This window comes from Falco cherrug, chromosome 6, assembly GCF_023634085.1.
Source record: "Falco cherrug isolate bFalChe1 chromosome 6, bFalChe1.pri, whole genome shotgun sequence".
Classification (NCBI taxonomy): Eukaryota; Metazoa; Chordata; class Aves; order Falconiformes; family Falconidae; genus Falco; species Falco cherrug.
The window spans coordinates 75,211,119-75,231,538 of NC_073702.1; the positions used below are offsets into that span (position 1 = coordinate 75,211,119).

Below are 20,420 nucleotides of genomic sequence, written 5' to 3' on the forward strand. Positions count from 1 at the left end.
GTCTCAAATATCCAAAGGTATTTCAGATAGTACTGAATATCTAAATGAATTTACTATGGTGGGAGCTTAGACACCTAGCTCCTATCAGACAGCTCAGTTCAGGTACCATAAATTGAGGCCTGAACCTCATTTCTCCAGAGCAGATTCAGCAGCACCTGAGATATGAACCTACCTAGCTTGCAGTTAATGTATGTCCTCTGAACCCTGATGTGAAGGTCTGCTTCTGTCTCCCTTGACAGTATAAGCAACACTAATGTCCATGTAAAGGTCTTGTCAGTGGGAAGCTGTACGAGACCAGGGGATTGACCCTCCATCTCCAAAGTCCAGAAGTAACACCCAAAATGCTGGGCTTGCTTACCTCTTCCAACAACATTACTCCAGCCGCACCACTGGTACTTCATGTTGAACATACACCTGCTTGCCATTCAGAAACACAGACAGTGTCCTTTCTGTCCTGGACTCCCTGGTTCCCACTCCACTTTCACCTTCGTTATATCTGACCCCTTATGCAGGCATTACACGGTGGGGCATTTCCCATGTGCTTTGCTCTCTTATAGATCTTCTTGCCATGGTTGGACTTTGCACGCCATTGTGTATTTTGTCCTCCATAGTTCTCTGAGAACAAGGCCAGAGACACCACCAGATCATCTGTTTCAACTTCTTGTGTATCACATTATAACCAGTTCACCAATATCAGACCATGACTGTCATAAGACCAGGCAATTTCAGTCTTTAAAATCAGGTGTCAGATGCAGATATGAAGAGGCACAGAAGTGCCACTGGTGTCTAAGGGCCCTGCACTCGTAGCGAGTTAATTATGTGGGGTGTGATCAGATGGCCACAGGAGGTAAATCACAATTTACACAGAAGCAGAAAATAAAAAATAAATGAATAGAAAGGTTTGGCTAAGGATTTGGAGTTCTGTTGTTTAGATTAGATTAAGAGAGTGGAGGCTGGATGCTGAGGTTGTGATGATCCTTTGGTGCGTTGCAAACCTACCTATGAATAAAACTCCTCTGTGGTTCCTGCAAAGGTGAGTGTAAACCTCTTGATAAAATAACTCATTTTAGCTGCCACATGAGATATTGACCATGGCCTTTGTCACATACCAAGGCTCTTCATGGCTAAGGTGTGCCTGAAGCATTGCACATTGCTGCCCACAGCCCAGCCCAACTGATCTAGTTCTAGGACTGGAAACAATACTGCCGCATCAGCATGCTGGTATACCAGAACTAATTAGCTCTCATGAGAGCCAAAGCTCATTAGCTCAGGCCTGGCGCTGTGTGGCATGACCACACAGCCTTTGGGGTCAGAACTAGCATCTCACAAATTTAGAGCAGTGCTGGTTTGGTCAGCTTAACTGGGGAATGTCTGCACTGTGCCGCGGGGTAGGATGGCAGTTCTCTCTAGCATACTGGTACCAACTGATTGGGAGGCAACGGGATAAGGATTGCCCCCTTAGACATAATCTGTTGTTTTACCATGGACAGGAATGTTCTCTGCCGGTCAGGAAGTGAGGGGCCAGGGCAATAAAGGTTGTCCAAAACCAGAACACAAGTTGGTGCCTGAGCAGCAGGATAAGACCCTGTGAGTTCCCAGTTCTGAATTACTGTGTTCAGCTGCTTAAAGCAAGGTGCTCCACAGTGTACAATAAAATTGTCTCTTCTCTTCAGATGCTTTTTGAACTTTTGTTAAAAATCAAAAAAACTAATGGATGAAAAGGAAAGAGGCAAACGATAAGCAAAAATGCATTGCCTGCTAGGACCAGTGGAGAGCCATACTGTGTGACTGTCTTCCTGTCGGTGATAAAATCACTTAGCTCCCATCATCAGAGTAGATATATGTCTTTAGTTGGTGTGCAGAAACTGCACTGTTCTTCTCTCCGGTGCCTTTCTGGAATTATTCTTCAGTTTTAGCCCAAGAACATGAACAGAAATGTAAACACAAGCTGTCTATCACCCAATATATATTTAGAGAGAACTGCTCTTTTGCATGCCCATCTTCTCTGATCATCCTCCCTCTGCTTTCTTTTTACTCTCCCTCTTCATTCTTACTGGCTTGGATGCGTTAAAACACTTACTGGCAGTGGGAGTCAACAGAGTGCAGGGTTTGAAATTGGAGTCATTGTCAGCATTGGTGTGATAAGGCCACTGGGTTTGTTGCTCAAATGAAGGCACCTCAAATGTGCTTAGGCAAGATGAATTTTCTGTCCATCTGTCATACTTCACTTTGCTGCCACAAATGTGTATATGAGTTTCCAGTTACAAGAAAGTCAACCCCTTGCTTGGAACCAAAATCTAAAGTGAAATTGACAATTTTAAAATTTATGTTTAATTGTAGCATTTTATGAATGTTTCCCTTCACTTCCCTTTCCACTAGCTTGTGCATATCCTGCTAAACTCAGAATGGATCCAGATGGCTACAGAAAAGTGAGAGTCTGTTCTTGTGAAAACAAACATTCTTCAAACCACCCAAACTTTTGTGCTGCTGTACACACCAAAATAAGTTTTTGCAGTTCACTCCTGGCAAGATGCAGCTGTGTCTCACTCTTCACTGTCTTTTAGTTATAATTCCCTCCTGGGAGCCATCCATACTGATTTTCAGGTTGGAAGCCAAGCCATGGGGCTACTTCTGGTATGCTCTACATTAGCGGGTCGGTCCTTTCAGCCCCCAGAGTACATTTTTAGAGTCTTATAAAAACAAATTATAGATGATTAGTGTTCATTTCTAGTGTGAAGGAGTGCAGGAGAAGATTTGGTCCGGACCTGACACTGTTGAGATCTCTGAATGAATATGGATTCCCAGAGTTCATTGAAAACTAGGGCACTGCCCAAATTTAGCTAATGAAGGCTTCAGTTTGCTTATTTAACGAAATAAAGAAATTGCAGCCCTAGGGCTGCCTCGTGGGTCAAACTCAGGAAAGTTTGAAAAGCTAGAAAACACCTCTATTAGCAAAATGTTCATATTAAACCCCAGGTTTTTGTGTTGCTGCTTGGTGCCTGCTTGACATCTAGAGGCTGCTTTTTGGAGGGCTGGAAAACTGGAGTTGTGTACTAAGTTATTCTTTTTTTGCCTTGTTTATAAAGCATGGGTGAGTCTTCAGGAGTTAATAACTTCTTTGTACAAGGATGAATTTCACTTGTGACAGAGATGGATTCTTCATGTTAAAGTGACTTTAAGTGTTGGTGTGTTACAAGCCCCCTCATTGTCTGTCTCCCTAGCAGATACAAGCCTCTTCCAGCCCCAGCTGTAAATCTTTAGCTGAGGCTGCAACTACTTGTGCTTTTATCTCTGGAGGTTCATCCTCCAGAGCCACAGCCATCCCACAAGGACCTCTCATATGCATCAGGCTTCAGCAGTCACACCACCTTGAAAAACAAGCTGGATGAGTTTAGTCATGCCATTCTGGCAGCCAGCAGTGGCATTAACTTCTCAAGCCCTCGGATTTTCAGGGCTTTGGTTTATGGTTTTCGCTATGACACACTCCTGATACAGCACGCTCTGGATGGAAAGAGAATGTGTTATAATTCCAGGCAATGGAATGCTGTTTTGAAGGGTATTGATATGATATCATGTAGCCTCTGGCAATTTCTCTCTTCTTTTTTTTTTTTTATTTTTTTTTTTTTGGTCTTTTTTTCCAGTGGTGAAATTCACTCTGTTATTCATTTTCTGATTTTGATTTTCTTTGAACTTTTTCTGTTTGAAGAGATGAATGCTGCAGTACTGTATCTCATATAATAGCTCTTCTGTTGTGCCTGATTTCCATTCAATAGTATGCTATGGTGTTTTATACAGCGATGCGGTTGATCAAAGGCATTTTATGTCATTGCTTGAGTCATTAGCGACTTCTCAGTATTGTACATCTGAACATTAAGATTGTGGCATACCTGTGAACTTTTGTCTGAATAAAGTATATGTATAACGAAACAGAACACTGTTTTCAGGCTCAAACTATGGTTTCCTGAAAGTGATTGCCTGCCATTATATGAATGTCTTCATGGGAGAAAACCACCTCCGGTTTATCTTTCCCTGAAGGTAAACCACTTGAGCTCAGTGACCTAAAGTTTATGTTTTTAACCACTTAGTCATCATCTCCCTCTACTACGTAAATGAGTGTATTCTCTAAGGACTGTGGAAGGAAGTCTCCTTTGAATTTGTTTGCTTTTCTCCTCAAGTGTGGAAGGACTTTTTCTTCCTCAAAGGAGTGTTCTGTTGTTTTTACAGAGCAACATTTCACCCTGCGAGGACTTCACACCCCAAAGATCTCACCCCAGAGTGCTGTTATTTTAGACTACGGAAACTATAGTTTTGCAGAGATATCTCTGAGTGGGGGAATTTATCACTCCTGTGTTTCAAGGCTCACATACATGATGCTACAGTTACAGAGCAGTCAGCATTTACTTTGTAAAACCCTTTTTTTAGAAAGATGTGCAACTCAGCAAAAATATCTGTTCTAGACTGAAACTTGACATATAAATGGTATGCCTAGGAGCACTTCTTTTCCTTGCAAAAATGTTTCAGTCTGTGTTTGATGAATATACTTATGGCCTTTGTCAACTGCATTTTTTTGCCACATTCTTGAGCTGTGATTTCACAAGCTAGATTCCCCTTCTCTCTGAGAGAGATCATTTTCACATCTTACCCCTTATTTTCTTCCCTGCTTCATATCCTCACATACTGTGCCTTCTCTTCTCAGCTCTGCAGGGTAGAGGACCGTACCCATCCTGTAAAGAGATTATAGGCAGGAGTTTCTTCATGCCTGTAAAAATGTATCAAGTGCTAACAGTGTGAGATTTAGGGGAAAAAAAGATTGCACTTGTTCTGTAGAGACTTATTACATCTGTATGCTGTGAAAACCTTGCATTCTTTAAAGATGCTTCAGCCCAATGATGCAGGAATTTCTTTTGAGATGAGGTGCTCAGAGTAACCATGGGTTGCTGCAGTTCTTGCAGTAGCCCTTGAGAATGGAGGTCCTGGGCTTTCAAGGTGTCCCTTGCTGATGTCCTGAGAGAAAGACGAAAAATCTGGGAAAGGAAGAGGTGGGATGATTGAGTTACAAGGATAAAGTAGGAACATGTATGTAGAAAAGAAAAAACAAATATGCAAGCAGATCCAAGACCCCATTACATGCAGAAATTTTCTTCCCCTTGAAGCTGTGAAACTTCAGGGTTGCAAAACCAATAAGTAAAAAACCTGGGAAATTAAAGACAGTCTACTGCTTGTGGGTTTTTTTTCTTCAGTCTGCTTCTGAGTGTATTTTGAGGAGGGGTTTGGTTATGTTTCCTGCAAACAGGGTTTGGAAAAATTCTTAAACCTTTGTGCCAAATGGTTTAGATTAGTCCCTCTCCACATGTTTTGGAGAAAGGACTTTGCCTGTGTTACAAATTGCGTGGTCATTTGTGTCTTCATCCAAAGCAGTTGCTAATGGCTACAGGCAGAAGAAAACCTGTGAGGTAGCTAATCCACTTCCCAAGACACTTCATGGATCTTCCTGTGTTCCACACCTAAACTCTTTATAGGGGCCCATTCTCACCACTCTGTCAAAATCCATTAGAAAATATGTGTGTGCCTTAATCTCTCCAGTTTTGTATGTCTGTGCCTCACAATAAAAGCATATGAGATCAGTGAAAGTCACAGCAAATCTCTGGGCAGAATTTGGCAGTTGTCATTATGTTGAAGACTTATTTTCTGAAAGATATTTCTATGGAAGTCACAGCTATTTCTATGGAAGTCAAAATTAGATCATCTTATTGAACACTTTGTTAAGGAAATACCTTGCTTTTCCTTCTTCCAGGGACATACACTGACTCAGAGGTGTACTACTATACCTGGAAAATTAGTCTTGTCAATAATGAAAGGAGATGGAAATCACAATTTAAGAGCCTGAGCCATTTTCCAGTGCAATCAACCAAAAAGCTCCTAGTGACATCAAAGCGCATTAGATGGGCCCTGAGGCTGGAATTCACCTCTGTGCAGTGGGCTACCTTTAAACGATACACCATTTCCATCTTTCTTCATGTCCTACTTGGAAAGCTTAAGTGGCATTTAAAAGGTTCACAGGCTGTAGACTTGCAGCTTTAGGAGGCAGCTGTGATGCTGGTGTTGTGCTCAGTCAACAACAGTCCCCACTCTATTCTGCAATATAAAAATACGCTCCTTGTTTTGTCCTGAAGTACCTAAGGGCATGGAGTTTTCCCTGGTCACTCTTAACCAAATTTTTAGTAGGGAATGAGTAGTCCTGTGAATACAGAATTGAAGAAGTCTGGCTTCCCACAGATTGTGCTGGTGTAAGGAAAGCTTTCCTCTTGGTGGGGAAGAGGTGGGCTTTTATACCCAAAACCTGAGAGTAAAGCCAAATTGCAGGGAAGGAAAAGCAGTGACAGGGTGTTACTGGACTCAGGTTATGGTGTGTGGCTTCAGCTTGTCACCCTGATCACTGCTGTTAACAAGGTGGGGACCTGCAGGCTCTTTGTGCTGTGAAGCACCTATTTGACACTGTTGGATTTTTTCACTTCCATCGATCCTGTTGTCTTCATTGTCATAAGGGAAAAATGATGTCTGGACACAGCTTAGCTTAGTCCTTGTTCATTGCATTGGGTGATCAAGATTTACTTTCATAAACAGAGCCAAGTTCAACTAGCAAGACGAACATGTCTCTGACTTGCTGCCCTTCACATGCATTCTTAAAGGTTCAAGCCACATTTGATGAGACTTAAGCATGCAACAGTATAATTGTAAATACGGAGTTATTATTAATTTGTCAGATTACAGCCACCCTGTCAAGCCCCAGCTTTAGATGAAGTTCTGGTTATGGATGCTGCACAAACACACACGCCCTGCTCCAGTAGTTCTAAGCAAAAAATAATCTAAATAAAGCAAAACTCAAGCAAAGCTAACGTTCTTCACCTCCATGCCACACTTTTTGGCAAGCAGTGTTGGTAGGCTGCCATCATTATAAACAACCCTCTGCTTTGTTTTGCAGATCGGACCATCCTGGTGGATACGGCTCTTCCCACTCTGAGAGGCCTTTACATTCTGGGGACTCTCGAGTTCCCCAGCAACTCCAGCAACGTCCTGAGCGCAGCCTGCATTGTGGTGCTGGGGGGTATGCTGAGAGTTGGTAAGTGAGCAGCCTGGGGTCTGGATGCCTGGTGTTTATTTCTGCTCTTGATAGAGGAAGTGGGAAGAAAGACTGCACAGTGTTACTATAAACATGCTGGCCACCGTAATGCCCCATGACTATCTGGCCATCTGCAATGTGGACGCCCAGAATCCCCATTAAGGACAATGATTATCCACTGGAGCTAATTACCTGTTCATTTAACAGCAACATATTACAAATACCGTTGTCTTCACTGAAGATAATGGAGATACTCCTGATTTCATCGTGGCTGAGATTTTATCGGATATGTGTAAAAGTCCTCCCTACGTCATGTGGGGTTGCTTTATGAGACAGTAATTCCTCAGGGCAGGATCTACCTTAGTGTTCAGGCAGTGCCTGGTGTCTGTGAGCATTAGGAAGGCACTTTCTAGGTGACAGAAATATTTAAACCCAACATAAACAGAGTCATGGAGAATCCCCAGAGTGCCTGGAAATCCTGCTGTGGCATAAAATTGGCACAACTGGATTCAGTACATTTGTTCCTCTCATCCTCTACAGGTGAGCACCAGGACTTAAAGGGAGGTACCACCTTGCCCCTACTTCTAGTGCTTTCAGAGTCCCCAATGTCACTGGGGCTGTTCCACATTATTTGCAATGGTCAGGATCAGTGTTTTTCCACCCACAAGCAATTACCCACATAATTCTTTTTAAATATCAAGGTTCCTAAAGCCAGGCATTGTATTTACTTACAGGAATCCTTAGGACACTGGGATCACATTGTTGATCACTGCTTGACCTTTCTCAAGATTGGTTTCATGAACTTTAAAAAGAGAATTTGTTTGTGTAATCACCTCCTGAGGAAGTCTGCTCCAATATTTGTTTGTGGTTAATCTCAAGGGACTGTTTAGTTAATACAGTACTGGCCAAAAGAGTTATTTTGCAGTCTTGTGTTTTTCTTTGGAAAAAAGAGGTTTGAAAGCCTAATCTAGGAGGTTAATATATATATATATACTTAAAAGAGTCTCAGTCATTTCTTGCTTACACTCTTTTGTAGTTTAAATATGGTTTCATATTGGTTTTAAGGAAAAGCATGTGTTCATTGCAAAAAACACTTATTAAAAAAACATTGAGGCACTTCTTTACTGCACAAACTCCCCTCCAGCACATCTGTCAGTAGTAATGATATTAAAAGCCAAACAGGTATTTGCAGCTGTTGAACCACAGTCCAGCATCTTCTGGAGGGCTATCTTTGCTCTTGTTGCAGCTGTGAGATCATCGGTGGGTAGAGACTCTGCAATTTTCCCGCATCTTATACTGGTTTCTATGCTTGCCTGTAAAACCGGGAGTGCATGCTTTTTTTTTTTTTTTCCCCTTCCTCTTTCTTTTCCCATGTGTTCGAGGCCTAAAGGTAACTTCTTGGAGCCCATCTGTCCAATCCTGACTGTTCTGTGCCTAAAGGAAGGTTTTGAAGCCCATCTGTCCAATCCTACCACACCCTAAAGAAATCCTGACACAAAATAGATAATGAGACAGTTTAGTAAACAGATTTAATACATGTGGACATCAGCATTCAACATTGCCTGAGCAGGATCTGAGGTTGACATCATGTGAGCCAAATCCCCAGGTCCTCCTTGTTGTGTAATTTCTACATGCCCTGTTTTCTGCATAGCGATCTCTGGTCATGTGGCGTTGCTTCCAGTTCGGTGGCCTGGGCCAAAGACTCTCTGGTAGAGACTTAATGTTTTGTTCACTTAAACTGCTAGAGAACAATGATCAGTTCTAGAAAAAAATATGTCCTTTAGAGCACTTGGCATCTTATCTGCAGGGAAAAAGCAAAGTCAGATGGTTAAAACAAGACTATAAGTATACAGGAACTGGGTATATGTAACTATGAGTATGAGAAATAAGTATGAGAAACATGTAACAAATGAAAAAAAAACCAAGTGAAAAATTGGAGTTTATGAAATGACAACAAGAATCCAATTAATTTTATTAAAACAGTGATTTGCAGGGAAACTAGGATGAGAAATACAGTGATTGTTGGAAGATCAGGATTCTTGGGACACCTTTGATCCTGCACGGTCTGTCAGCACTTTCCTCTTCAATGTATGATCACAATCCAGTGTGAATTATGATCAAGAGAATGACTGAGAGATGTGAGATAATTAAAGAGATGTAAAGGGTTGCAAGAACTCTGTCAGAGCCCTTGGACAACCCAGAAGTAAAATGTGTGGATCTATCCCCACAATAATTTCTCTGGGTGCTCCCAGGCCTTCAGTGTTGTTGGACCCGGGGAGATTTTCTGATTACTTCTTCTGTAGTAGTCACTCCCAGGTAAAGAGCTGCTTTTTTTCAATTAAACTTTCAATGTCTCTTTTTTGATGGTATTTGCAATAACATTTTTAGAAACCTCATTTATTTCTACCTCCCTGCATTACCATGCTGTAAAAAAATTATGTATTTTTCCAGTGTATAGAAAGAGAGTTTGAGGTTCAGAGAGATTAAGCAATTTGCTAAATATTGTTAGCACACCTGCGTCATAATAAGAAAAGAAATGTTAGGCTCAACATTAGGGCTATTCCATTCATTTTAACCCAAACATCAGCATTAGAAGAAATGTGCAGAAAGTGCTCTGTTCCACTGCTGAACAAAGCCCTCAACTCCTGATAAGGCTGCAGAAAATGCTGAAGTTTGTTTTGCATGAATTCATCCGCTGGACTTATCCCGAACTCCACTGTACTCAGCTGCTCTTTGCTGGCAGGCTATTTTTGCTTTTTATAGTAGAACTAGCCAAGTCATTATCCAGATAGGATTTCTCTTTTTAGTCTCAACTTGTCACATTATTTTTTCGCAAATCTCATGATGGCTCCTTGTCAGTCATTTCACTCAGTTGAGGCAAGAAGCCTAAGGTCATCATTAGCTCATGCTTGATTGTCTGGAGATGAAACCCCAGACATTTTTTATGTCTCGTCTCTTGCTTGTGGTAAGAGCTCTACTAGATTCACTCGCCTTCTTTGCAGTACTAGTAAGAACCCCCATATTGACTTCCCAAAGGGTAAATCACTGTACCTCATGAAACGGCCGTGTGTTAGTGATGGTTAATGCTCAGTGTTATAATGGCAATTAGCACACAAGTGAGTTTCCAATTAACTGCCTTTTCCAGCTTCTCCAGTACCTGTTTTGTGGGTCCCATCTTCTTCAGCTGTCAGCTGATTCCTGTCTTGCAGTCACATAGCATCCCTGCACAGCTATTCAGCTTGTATGAAGCTGGAATACTGTTGATGTATTGAGAGCAATTTCTTATCCCTGATCACAGAAAAAGTGGTTTGAAAAGTTCATTGCACCATCTGCATACCCTCCAATTAATCTCTTGGCCTCAGTCTGTTTGATTTTTACCCTTTCCAAGCCACTTGGTTTCTTTTAACTGATCGTACCATCTAGGAAAGGGATTTGGTTCACATGTTTAAGGGACTTGAATTTAGGCATAACGTGTGGACATCAGCATGTGAGCTGGCTGTTTCACTAGAGATCTAGTCAATATAGGCAATGGAGCAGCTTCAGTCAATCGGACTAGGCAGTACAGGTATCCAGCACAAATTACAGTCTGTGCTGTATTGTCTGATCTTTGTTGGCTCAGATAGCCAAAGAACATGGAAATATCTGCATTAAGAAACCTAAATGTGGGCATATGAATCTCCCTGGAAACACAGTTCAGTTGCCTCACTACAAGGATTTTGTTTCACTTTGGGCATCCTCTGGTGTCCAACCTGGCCTCCAGTTTCTGTTTAAAAAGCCACTGTCCTACCATTGAACTGCTCTGTCTTGTATCTGCTAACCTCACATAGTGGATTTGGAGGGCACCAGGACTCTCAGGTGGGATTAGACATCTATATTTAGGCAGCTGAATCGTATCCTATGTGTCTCCTTGGACATTCATCTCACTTCTGGCTGCTGGTTCCTACTCCATAGTTGCCTGTCTCTCATCTCTTCTGCCTGTTTGGCAGCACAGATGTAAGAGGCAACCCATGAGATGTCTCCTTGTTTACAGGCTGCTTTTACAGGCTTCTTTGCAGAGTGAAGTCTGGATACCCGAAGGAACAGCTTGGGAAAGAGAACCCATGCTAGGTGACTATCCAGCTGTGTATTGACCGTGAATAAAGTCTGCAAGCTTTCTGGTGACAATACGCTATAGTTTTCAAAATGGCTGAGTAGCTAGAGTCCAAGAAATTTTGGATTCAGGAAATACAGAGCTGATACTGGACATGGTTACACCAAGATATTTAGCAAAGTCTATTTGCCGATGGAAGGGAGAAGATCTTATCGCAGATTTCCTTGCTCTTATATACAACAGCTGTTGCAGAGTGTTATGTTGTAAAGAAAGAAAAGGCTAGAAGGGAGGAAACAACCACTATTCTAGGAAAGAATTGAATGAGTTTTGCTATGGAAAAAGAAAAAAAAAACCCACAACAAAAGTCTATTGGGAAGAACATCTGGAATAAAACTGAAATATGAAAACAATGGAAAATGCTTTTGAAACTCAACAGCAAACTAGATCCAGGCTGCAGTCCAGAATAAGTAAAAATCTGGATAAAAAAACCACACCTTACTCTCTGTTCACTCTTTTTCCCTCCGTATAGTTGCATAGTAGGGTTTTATCCTCTCCGGAGGTTAGGCCTGTTGAAGGTTTATGAACCAGCTGTAACCACTGTGCTAATAGATCTCTGTTGCAATCAAGGCAGCTGGATCTCACACTTCTTCAGGAAAGTACGTAATCAGTGATTACTTTATTAACAGAATAGGTTGTTTCTTATGCATAAGATTATTATATATATGGAGGGTTTTTTTTGCACTGTATAGTACATGCATTGTGCTGCCAGCACTCCCTGGAAGGGCATCAGCTTTAGATACCCCTTGTAGAAGGTCACACACCTGCAGTGAGGCCAACTAATGTGATGTCTACCATCTGACAGACAGTGAACACATCAAGCTGACTGTGCAGTGCCTGTGCAGAAAGCCCAGCTTGTAGGAAGTTGTGCAGCTGCTGCGTACGCATCAGCAGATTGACCTGTGTCTGCACTAAAGGAATACCTGAGACATCCAGAGTGGACAAAACACTGCTCAGGCTGGCAGATATGAATTATATCTGGACAGATGAGAAAAGCCTTCAAACTGCAGATAAAACTTCCAACTAGAAGAACATGTGTTTGAGGAAACCCTGCCTGTTTTCTGCATATGCTCTCTGAAGTCCCTCCTGACTTTTTCTGTACACCTCACCAGACACTTCTGCCAGCTTCTGGTTGCAATTACTTTTTTCTTGTTCTTTGCCAGCAGTGCCTTATTATTGTACCTTATGATCAACCAGTTTGCTCATCAAATTGGTAAGCCTTCCAGTTGTAGTAGGAGTATGAAGTGGGAACCATTTCTGTGCATCTCATGCAGCATAGGTAATTCGACAATTGATGTAATCATATGTAGAACTTGTTCACCACAATAAAGTGGGGTAAGTAACTTGAGGTTTTCACATCCAGAGTTCAAAGACAGACACTTAAAGCCCAGATCCTTCACATATGTGTTGCAGAGATTATGATTCCAGTGCTTATGGCACCTTGGTAGTTTTAATAAAACTACTTATTACAAGAGCTGTGGTTTTGTATTACTTTGTAAGGTGATGAAACTTATCCAGCCCCAGTGACTTGTGTGCACTAACTATTTTAGATTTCCCTGTGAGTAAGCTGAGGTAGCTGCCTATTCCATAGCTTCATTTTCATGAGCCATTCTGTAGGGCTGTATTTAGACTAAACCAAAGTGCGTATCTCAGACATTACTTAGCTTTTCCCTTTGTTTTCCTTTGATCTCCATCCATTCATAGACAGAGCATCACCTTTTCAAGACCTGCTTGCTATCTTATATTTTGAACATTCTTCACTTCCTTTCCTAATAATTCTTCAATTCCAAATTATTGCTGACTTTGCTGCGCCATCTCTTTTGTTTTTTTTTTTACTCCTTTTAGTTTATCTGCTTGCTTTCAGTATCTTCATACTCCTCTGGGTCATTGATAAAACATTGCATACCACAAGGCTTGCAAGACCAGACTTTTCGAAGCCAATGCCCTATTCTAGTCAGTCAGCCTGTAAATTAATGTGTGCCATGTTCGTGTTGTACTGGTGTAGTTTGTTAATCAGAAAGTTTTTTGCTACTAATTCAAGCGCCCTGAAGAAGCCAATTATATTATATCAAAGCCATTATCTTTATCAACTAAACCTGTAATCTCATTAGGAGATGATAACAAGGAAGTTTCACGGGACCTTTTTCTATAAAACCAGGTTGATTGGCATTAATTATATCATCCACCTTTAATGATTTATTAATTGATTTCAGAGTTGGACATTATGTTTTTATTTATTTTTCCCCTAGAATCAGTGTCAAGTTGACAGGCCTGTAATTACCTGGGGCTTTTACTTTTATCTTTGTTTGAAATATTGGCACAATGTTAGCTTTCTTCAAGTACTCTGAGACATCGTGAGTGATCACAAACTTACTGAAAAGTCCACCTTGATAGTCCATCTGTTTTCTGGACCAACTCAACCTTAGCACTTGCATGCAGTTTTATATACCGGTGATTTAAAGCTATGGAACTATTAATGGAAATAAGGAAGTATTAAGATTATTTTGTTCCTAAATACACTTAAAACAAATCTAACTTTTCTGCTTATAGATATCTTGTCTTTTGTTGTGTCATATACCATTTACACTTCGCAGCCACTGAAGCATTTCTGTGAACATTACCATCCTATCTTTTTCTTTCTTTTCTAAGATTTTAATATGGTGATGAGCTATTACAAATAGTATTATTATAATGTCTTTGCTTCACACTGATTATATTTTTGGTTTGTGTGTTTGTTTTTTCTTTAACAAGGGTAAACTTCCTTAACCTATTGTCATGCTTTTTCAGATTAAAAATCATTAATTTTAGCTAAATGTAGACTTTTAAAGGAGTGATAACTTCCAGTTCAAACCTTTAGAATTCACATTTCCAAGCATTTGTCTGTGATTGCTAAACGTGGAAACCTACTTAGAAATTTTTTTAAAATCGAGGTGAGAATTTGATATATCACATGGCTATTTTAACTGACTTAACTAGAAAAAATAATAATGCTTTGTAACCAGGAGTCAGACAGCAACACCAATAATGACACCAACAGTAATTCATGATGACATTTAATAATAACCCCCCACTTTAAGGGGACATCATCATCATTAGGAAATGGTAATTATGAATAACATTTTAAAATCAATATGAAGGTCTCCAAACATTTTTGCTGAGTCTTTCTTTGGTCTTCAGTGTAGCTAATAATTTTATCCCAGAGGGTAAAGGTTGACCTGAGGATTGGGAAAGGTATGCTCAGGCTGAGTATTTTAGATCACAACTTGCTGTGAGGGTGAAGCAGGAAAACAATCACTCCGCACACAAAAATAGACACAAATGTCTGCATAACTCTTCTGCTGCTCTAGGTGGATATTTTTTTAACCTAGTGTGTCAGTGGTGAAAGCACTTTTCACTAGTTTTGCTTTGTGAAGGTAGTATATAGTTACGACACAATCCCTGGTTTTCTTCTGTTCAAACCACACTTAACGTGAGTTTAAACAAGAAAGTCACAGATGGTTTGGATGGGCGATGGACACTGTAAGATTGAATTCCCTCCATGTCCCCAGAGAAGATATGAGCTTACTGGTGTGAGATATATTAGATGGGGAGCATGCAAGTCTTGTGCTGTTAGTCTTTTATCCATTTAAAAGCTGTACAGAGAATTCAAATATCCACAGATATCAGCCAGACACTGATGGGGAACAATGAATTTATTTATTGATTTCACTTAATTAAAAAATGCTCTTAAAGAGGAATGTTCTTTAGGACACAAAATCATCTCTCTTTTCCAAACTAGTAATTTTTAAATATTAAAAGAACATGACAGGCCAGCTAATTTTGTACAGATATGTATGTATTTTTTAGTTCTACATCTGCTGCAGTTTTCTGTTGCATAATTGATTTAATCTCTAATTTTAAAGGAACGCTGAACTCTTTTACTGGACTCCACATACATTTCTCCAGGGCAAAAACTGTCCTACTTTTCCCTCCTTAGTATCTGTCTAGTGCTAGGCCATTTTCTTCTGAAACTGTAAACTACCCTTGGTGAAATAAATGAAGTCAAAATTGGAATACAGTTTACTGTACAGATTTATCACCACAAGATAAGAGCACCATCATACACAGCAAAACTTCTTTGACATTTTCTTCCCCTGATCTTTTCCCTCAATCTTTCCATTGGTCTGAAAAACCATTTTGCCCATCTTGGCTGCACAACTCATGTCTGGGAACTGGTGAAATTGTAAAGGATCAGAAAGGCAAAAATGGGCTGAGGAGGGAAATGTTAGTTCAGCCATTTAGACCATTAAATTTGGATTCAGACACCCCGGTTCCCCCCCAGTTTCAACATTACAAAAGCTATTGATGCCTCTGTGGTGGGTTATTGCTGTTTTGTCTTTATTGCAGGTTCTTTTCAACATCCCCTAGAAAAGGATTTAAAGCTGTTGATCCTTCTTCGGGCATCTGAAGGGATTTACTGTGATCGTCTGGAGGAAATAAATGTCCACCCAGGGAATATTGGTATGTGCTCACCTTTTCGTAGCAAACCAATCTTAGGCAACTGCCAGATCTACTGCTGTGAGCCTAGGTCATACAGGAAAACATCTAACAAAGGTACACACATTTTTTTTAGCTAAATTTTTTAACTTTCACCAGCTCAATTCCTTTTTTTTTTTTTTGTGAAGATTTTGTTTAGGCCAAATTTGACAGAAGTGAGCAAGTAGGTGGCAATTCCTGAGGTTTCATATGAGAAACTAGAGAGGAGTTAAAAGGACTTGCACACACTTACAAGGGGTTTTCTTGGTTCTAGATTTGAGATTTGTAAAAGGTGGTTGTCAGAACTGAAGTTATTAAAAATAAGATAACCTTGCTGAGTAGAGTGAAATTAATATTGCCAGAGGCATTTGGTCTCAGTTATCTTTGGTCTCTCTTAGGATAAAACAAATGGTCCTCAAGTTTTGAGGCTAGTATTATGTTTAAACTCATATCATTATTTTTAAATGCCTCACTTAAGTAAGATTAATTAAATCCAAGAGCTACTGGATGGATTCAAATACACACATTTAAATATTTCCAAGCATTTGGACCCATACAAAGATTGACAAATGAAGGTTTCTATTAACTTTTACATGTTCTCACATAATTATGGTTAAAGAAATAAATTAACTTTTCTGTTTTCCATGCTTTAAAATATCTTTTAAAAAACACTTGAGTATTGCAAGACATTGTTCATTGCTGAACTTTTGTAAAGATAGTAGAAATTCAAACTGCTATCAAGACAAATTGCCTGGATCAAGATTTGTAGAATATTAAAGAAATTCAGGACAAAGGAAAAAAAAAAACCAACATAAATTAAGAAACAAAAACCCCCACATGATTTGTTTCTGATAGTGACATTGAGAAACTACTGCACACATTGATCAAGTGATTACAAACCTAGCAAGTAGCTATGTAGATTGTTTGGAAGGCAGGACGAGGAAATGGATTCTGAGGGGTATTTTAAGTCTACATTACTTAGGAGTTCAAATATAACAAGAGCTAGCAAGTGGACTTCCTATGATTTTAGGCTGGAGGAGAAGATAGAGGCATTGCTGTCGTTTAGCACGCTGTCATGGATCAAATGAGACTTCATAACTGTTGATCCTATCCTCTTAAACCACAGCAAATGCAAGATCATAGAAGTTATATTGAATACCTGTCTTGGTGGGATAATCAGGGTTGCATTACCAGTGCTTGGTCTTCTTTTGGACGATAAGGACCATGTATCCTGGAAAAATTTGTTTGGGCAGGAGATTAGTCCAAGTGGTAACAGAGGTTCAAATACTTAAAACACAACTCCTCTGAAGCAACATGTCACTATTAGAGTTGCAGAAGAAATTTTGAACTGACTCATACTGAAAGGTTTTAGATCAGGTCAGCAAATGAAAGAAAACATTTCAGTGCAGGAAATCGTAATTTTTTTCATGTTTCAAACTTAATCTTCTTGGAAAATGACACCTATATGAAAAGTTCTATATTTTGGCTTTTTGCCCTTGCTATGGATCCCCTTTCCAGAACAAAACAGTGAATTATTCAGACATCAGAAATACAAATAGTAGCTGAGTAATTTTTTGTATTTTTCATTCTTGGAGTTTTTACTTAATTTATTTGCTTAAGGTAGATTTTTTTTTTAATTATTTTTTCTTCTTTTTTTAGGTAAATACCTTTGTCTGCAATTCTAGTTTGAGTTAATGAGACTTCTATGGTACAATACCCTTTCTTGGCTTTACACATGGTGGTCATTTTACTTTATTTCTAGTTCACTTTTTATTTCAAGTGGAGGCTATGTGCTGTTCTTACACTTTTCATAAAATATAAAACCATGCTTTAATAAATATAAATATTTCCATGTACTTAGTTGGTTCAGTTCTTCTCAAGTCTCCTTTCCCCTAACTTTTGAACTCCTGCTTTTGTTTTTTTCCAGGGGTTTATGGACACGTGCAAATTTATAGTGCTTATCCTAAGATGTCTTGGACACATCTGGAAACTAATGTTGCTCCTGGCAATGAAAGGTGGTATTTTGCCCAAATACACCTGCAAATATTAAGTTTTGGATCCTGCTCCTATGACTTGTATTAATGTTCCTATGAGTTGTACTGCTCTTTTCCTTTGTGATAGGCTCTGTTTAAACTATATCTAGGTAAAGAACAACTATGCTACACCTTGCAAGAAAATTATACTATTTTAAGATTAATTTTAATTCTAAGGAAGAACAAAGTTGAGATTTTCTTCTTTCCTTCTGTCCTTCCTTCTTTGCTTGCTTCTTCCCTTCTGTCCTCCTTCCTTCTTTCTTTTCCTTCCTCCATCTGTCCCTCTACTTTTTTCTTTGTAGAACGAAGAGATGTACTCAAAAGTGGCTAATATCTTAGTGATTAGGATGTTTGTTTTGTTTTAAGAGACCTACATTAAAATCTCATCTCTGAATTAAGCAAAATTGGGATATGAACCATGTTCTTCAACATCTTAGATCAGTCTTTCACCAGTTTTTGGAGTGAACTTATGAGTCTTAATTTCTCCTGTTAGAGTTAATATTTTTTGTATATGTAATTATTGTCAATTGTCTCAAAGAACATAAGGTTGCCTGTATAGCCTGATGAGCAAGTTTCTGTCTAGGATGTGAGTCTTCCAAGGTATAGACACGTTTTCACTTAACCTTGGCAAAAATAGCTTTGAAAAGCTACCTTCTCTTTCCCCTGGTGCTGCCATCCATAAGCTTTTACAGCCCCTGCAGCAGACTCATCTTCATCATCACTTACCCATGAATTCAGTCTGAAGGCTTAGTGAAAACCATCACCTAAGGCAGGTTAAGTGGAGTTGCCACAGATGCTTGTTAAGTGAATAGGTGTCTATGGCCTGAAGTTCAAACCTTTCATCTGAACCAGAGAACATGTTTGCATAAGGATCTCCCTGTACGTGCACTGACCATTAGTTGGTGTGGGGTGGGCACCTCCTAAGCTGTCACTGGAGCTCTCATTCTTGATTTTGTGTTACAGAAACTTTTTATTGTCTTTTTGCTCTATTTCTTCCAAGTGCTTCATTTTAAACTGAAATATATGTATTCAAAGCAAAAAATTCTATCAGTCAGGCCTAAAAAAAATCTCATTGGAAGAGTTCCAGGCTGGGTAGAGGTGAAATATCAGCATTTAGGGAAGGAATTACTTGGAAACTCATTGTAAAGGTAGGCAATGGAAGCACAACAACCTCACAATTAGAATTTGTTTGTTGTTAGCTCTCACGCAGTTCAGTGTCTAGAGTAGATTAATTGTTTAGGCTTGCTGGATAGTCAGTGGACGAGACAGATACTTACAGATGCTGATTCAAATCATGTAACATTAGAATCCCCTCTGGAAATCCTTCTCTTTCCCTGATTAGAACGGGAGTTCAGAGCAAGAAGATTCTCAACTGAAGCGTGCCAGTTAAATACTTGGATGAAATGGATCCAGGCTAGTATTGGTCTGCTGCCCAGATGTTTTATACGAAATATCATGAGGTGCTAAGATACAAGTATTTGGAGCTCATTCATTGACCTTGAATATGGCACAAAAAGTTGTTTCCATTATTAAGAAAAAGAAAGGGGGAAAAGCTACTTATCATGAAAAGTCTACTAATAGCCAGCTAAGAGTTAATGTGGTTAGACACAGGAAATAGGCAAGTCAGTGCTAGAGCATGAAAACTGAAGGAATTGGCTTTTTTATTGACTGAGAGAAGCTGCTGTATTTATTTTCCGGCACGAACATACACAAGAGTTAGGGAAGAACTTGTGTTGTCAAAGAGGAGGAAAAAAAAATAATAAAAAGGAAAGTATATATTTACTTGCAATGAAAATCTAAATGAATATTTCAATAGATCAGTATCTTAGATGGTGTCTCTTAAAAGCCACATTTTCTTTTCCTTACTGATTCCTCTCATTAGAATTCTTTGAAATGCAAGAACCAAAAGAGTTATGTTTGGGTTCACAAGATGTAAATTGGAGTGTATGTCTGGGACTGGACTTAAGATTCAACTTCTAGTATGGGTTATATGTAAACTGACAAAAATCCCAAGCATATGCCACAGTAATTCCTACTCTGTGTAGTTTTGCTTCCTCTTTGCCAGTGCATTTATCCTTGAACAGTACACAGTTCTCAGTCACACTAGCACTTTCCTGCCATTTCAGAAGGTATCCAGTGCTTCCTCTAAGCAAAAAAAAAAAATAAAAATAATAAAAAAAATAATCAAAGTTTGATAGACTTCTCTATTGAATGTTCACAGGTGCTGTGAACTGGAAGTACTCATCTTAAGCCTGCTCATATTTGAAAAAAGGTGTGAGAAAAGACACTACAAAAACTTGTAAACATATATCTCCAGCTCTATCCCTTTAGGACTTTCCTTTCTCTCTACACTTCTGTCACTCCTGACTACATGATGAGGTGTTTTCTCAATTCATTCGGTGGTCTTTTTTCTCAACAATCACCTGAGCAGTATAGACCATCACCTGGCCAGCACCAATAACAGGATACCTGACCACCCCCTGTAATAGGAAAAGGTGTTTATCAAATATATATAAAAACTGATCATTGTCCATTTTGCTTCCATTAAATGCTTTTATTTTCTATATGTGAAGCTAAAACCCTGCTGACCTCCAGATAGAGCTTT

At 39.5% G+C, this 20,420-nt stretch overlaps 1 protein-coding gene across 4 annotated transcripts in view; it reads left to right on the forward strand.

Annotated features, from left to right (window-relative positions):
* The window catches only part of PKHD1 (PKHD1 ciliary IPT domain containing fibrocystin/polyductin), a 281,171-nt gene that overhangs the window by 174,034 nt on the left and 86,717 nt on the right, over window positions 1-20,420 (forward strand). For all 4 annotated transcript variants that reach the window (XM_027808650.2, XM_027808649.2, XM_027808651.2 and 1 more), the window contains 3 exons: window positions 6,983-7,120; window positions 15,654-15,767; window positions 17,710-17,797. In XM_027808650.2, coding sequence (XP_027664451.2) covers window positions 6,983-7,120; window positions 15,654-15,767; window positions 17,710-17,797 — 340 coding nt within the window. The remainder of the gene's footprint in view (window positions 1-6,982; window positions 7,121-15,653; window positions 15,768-17,709; window positions 17,798-20,420) is intronic.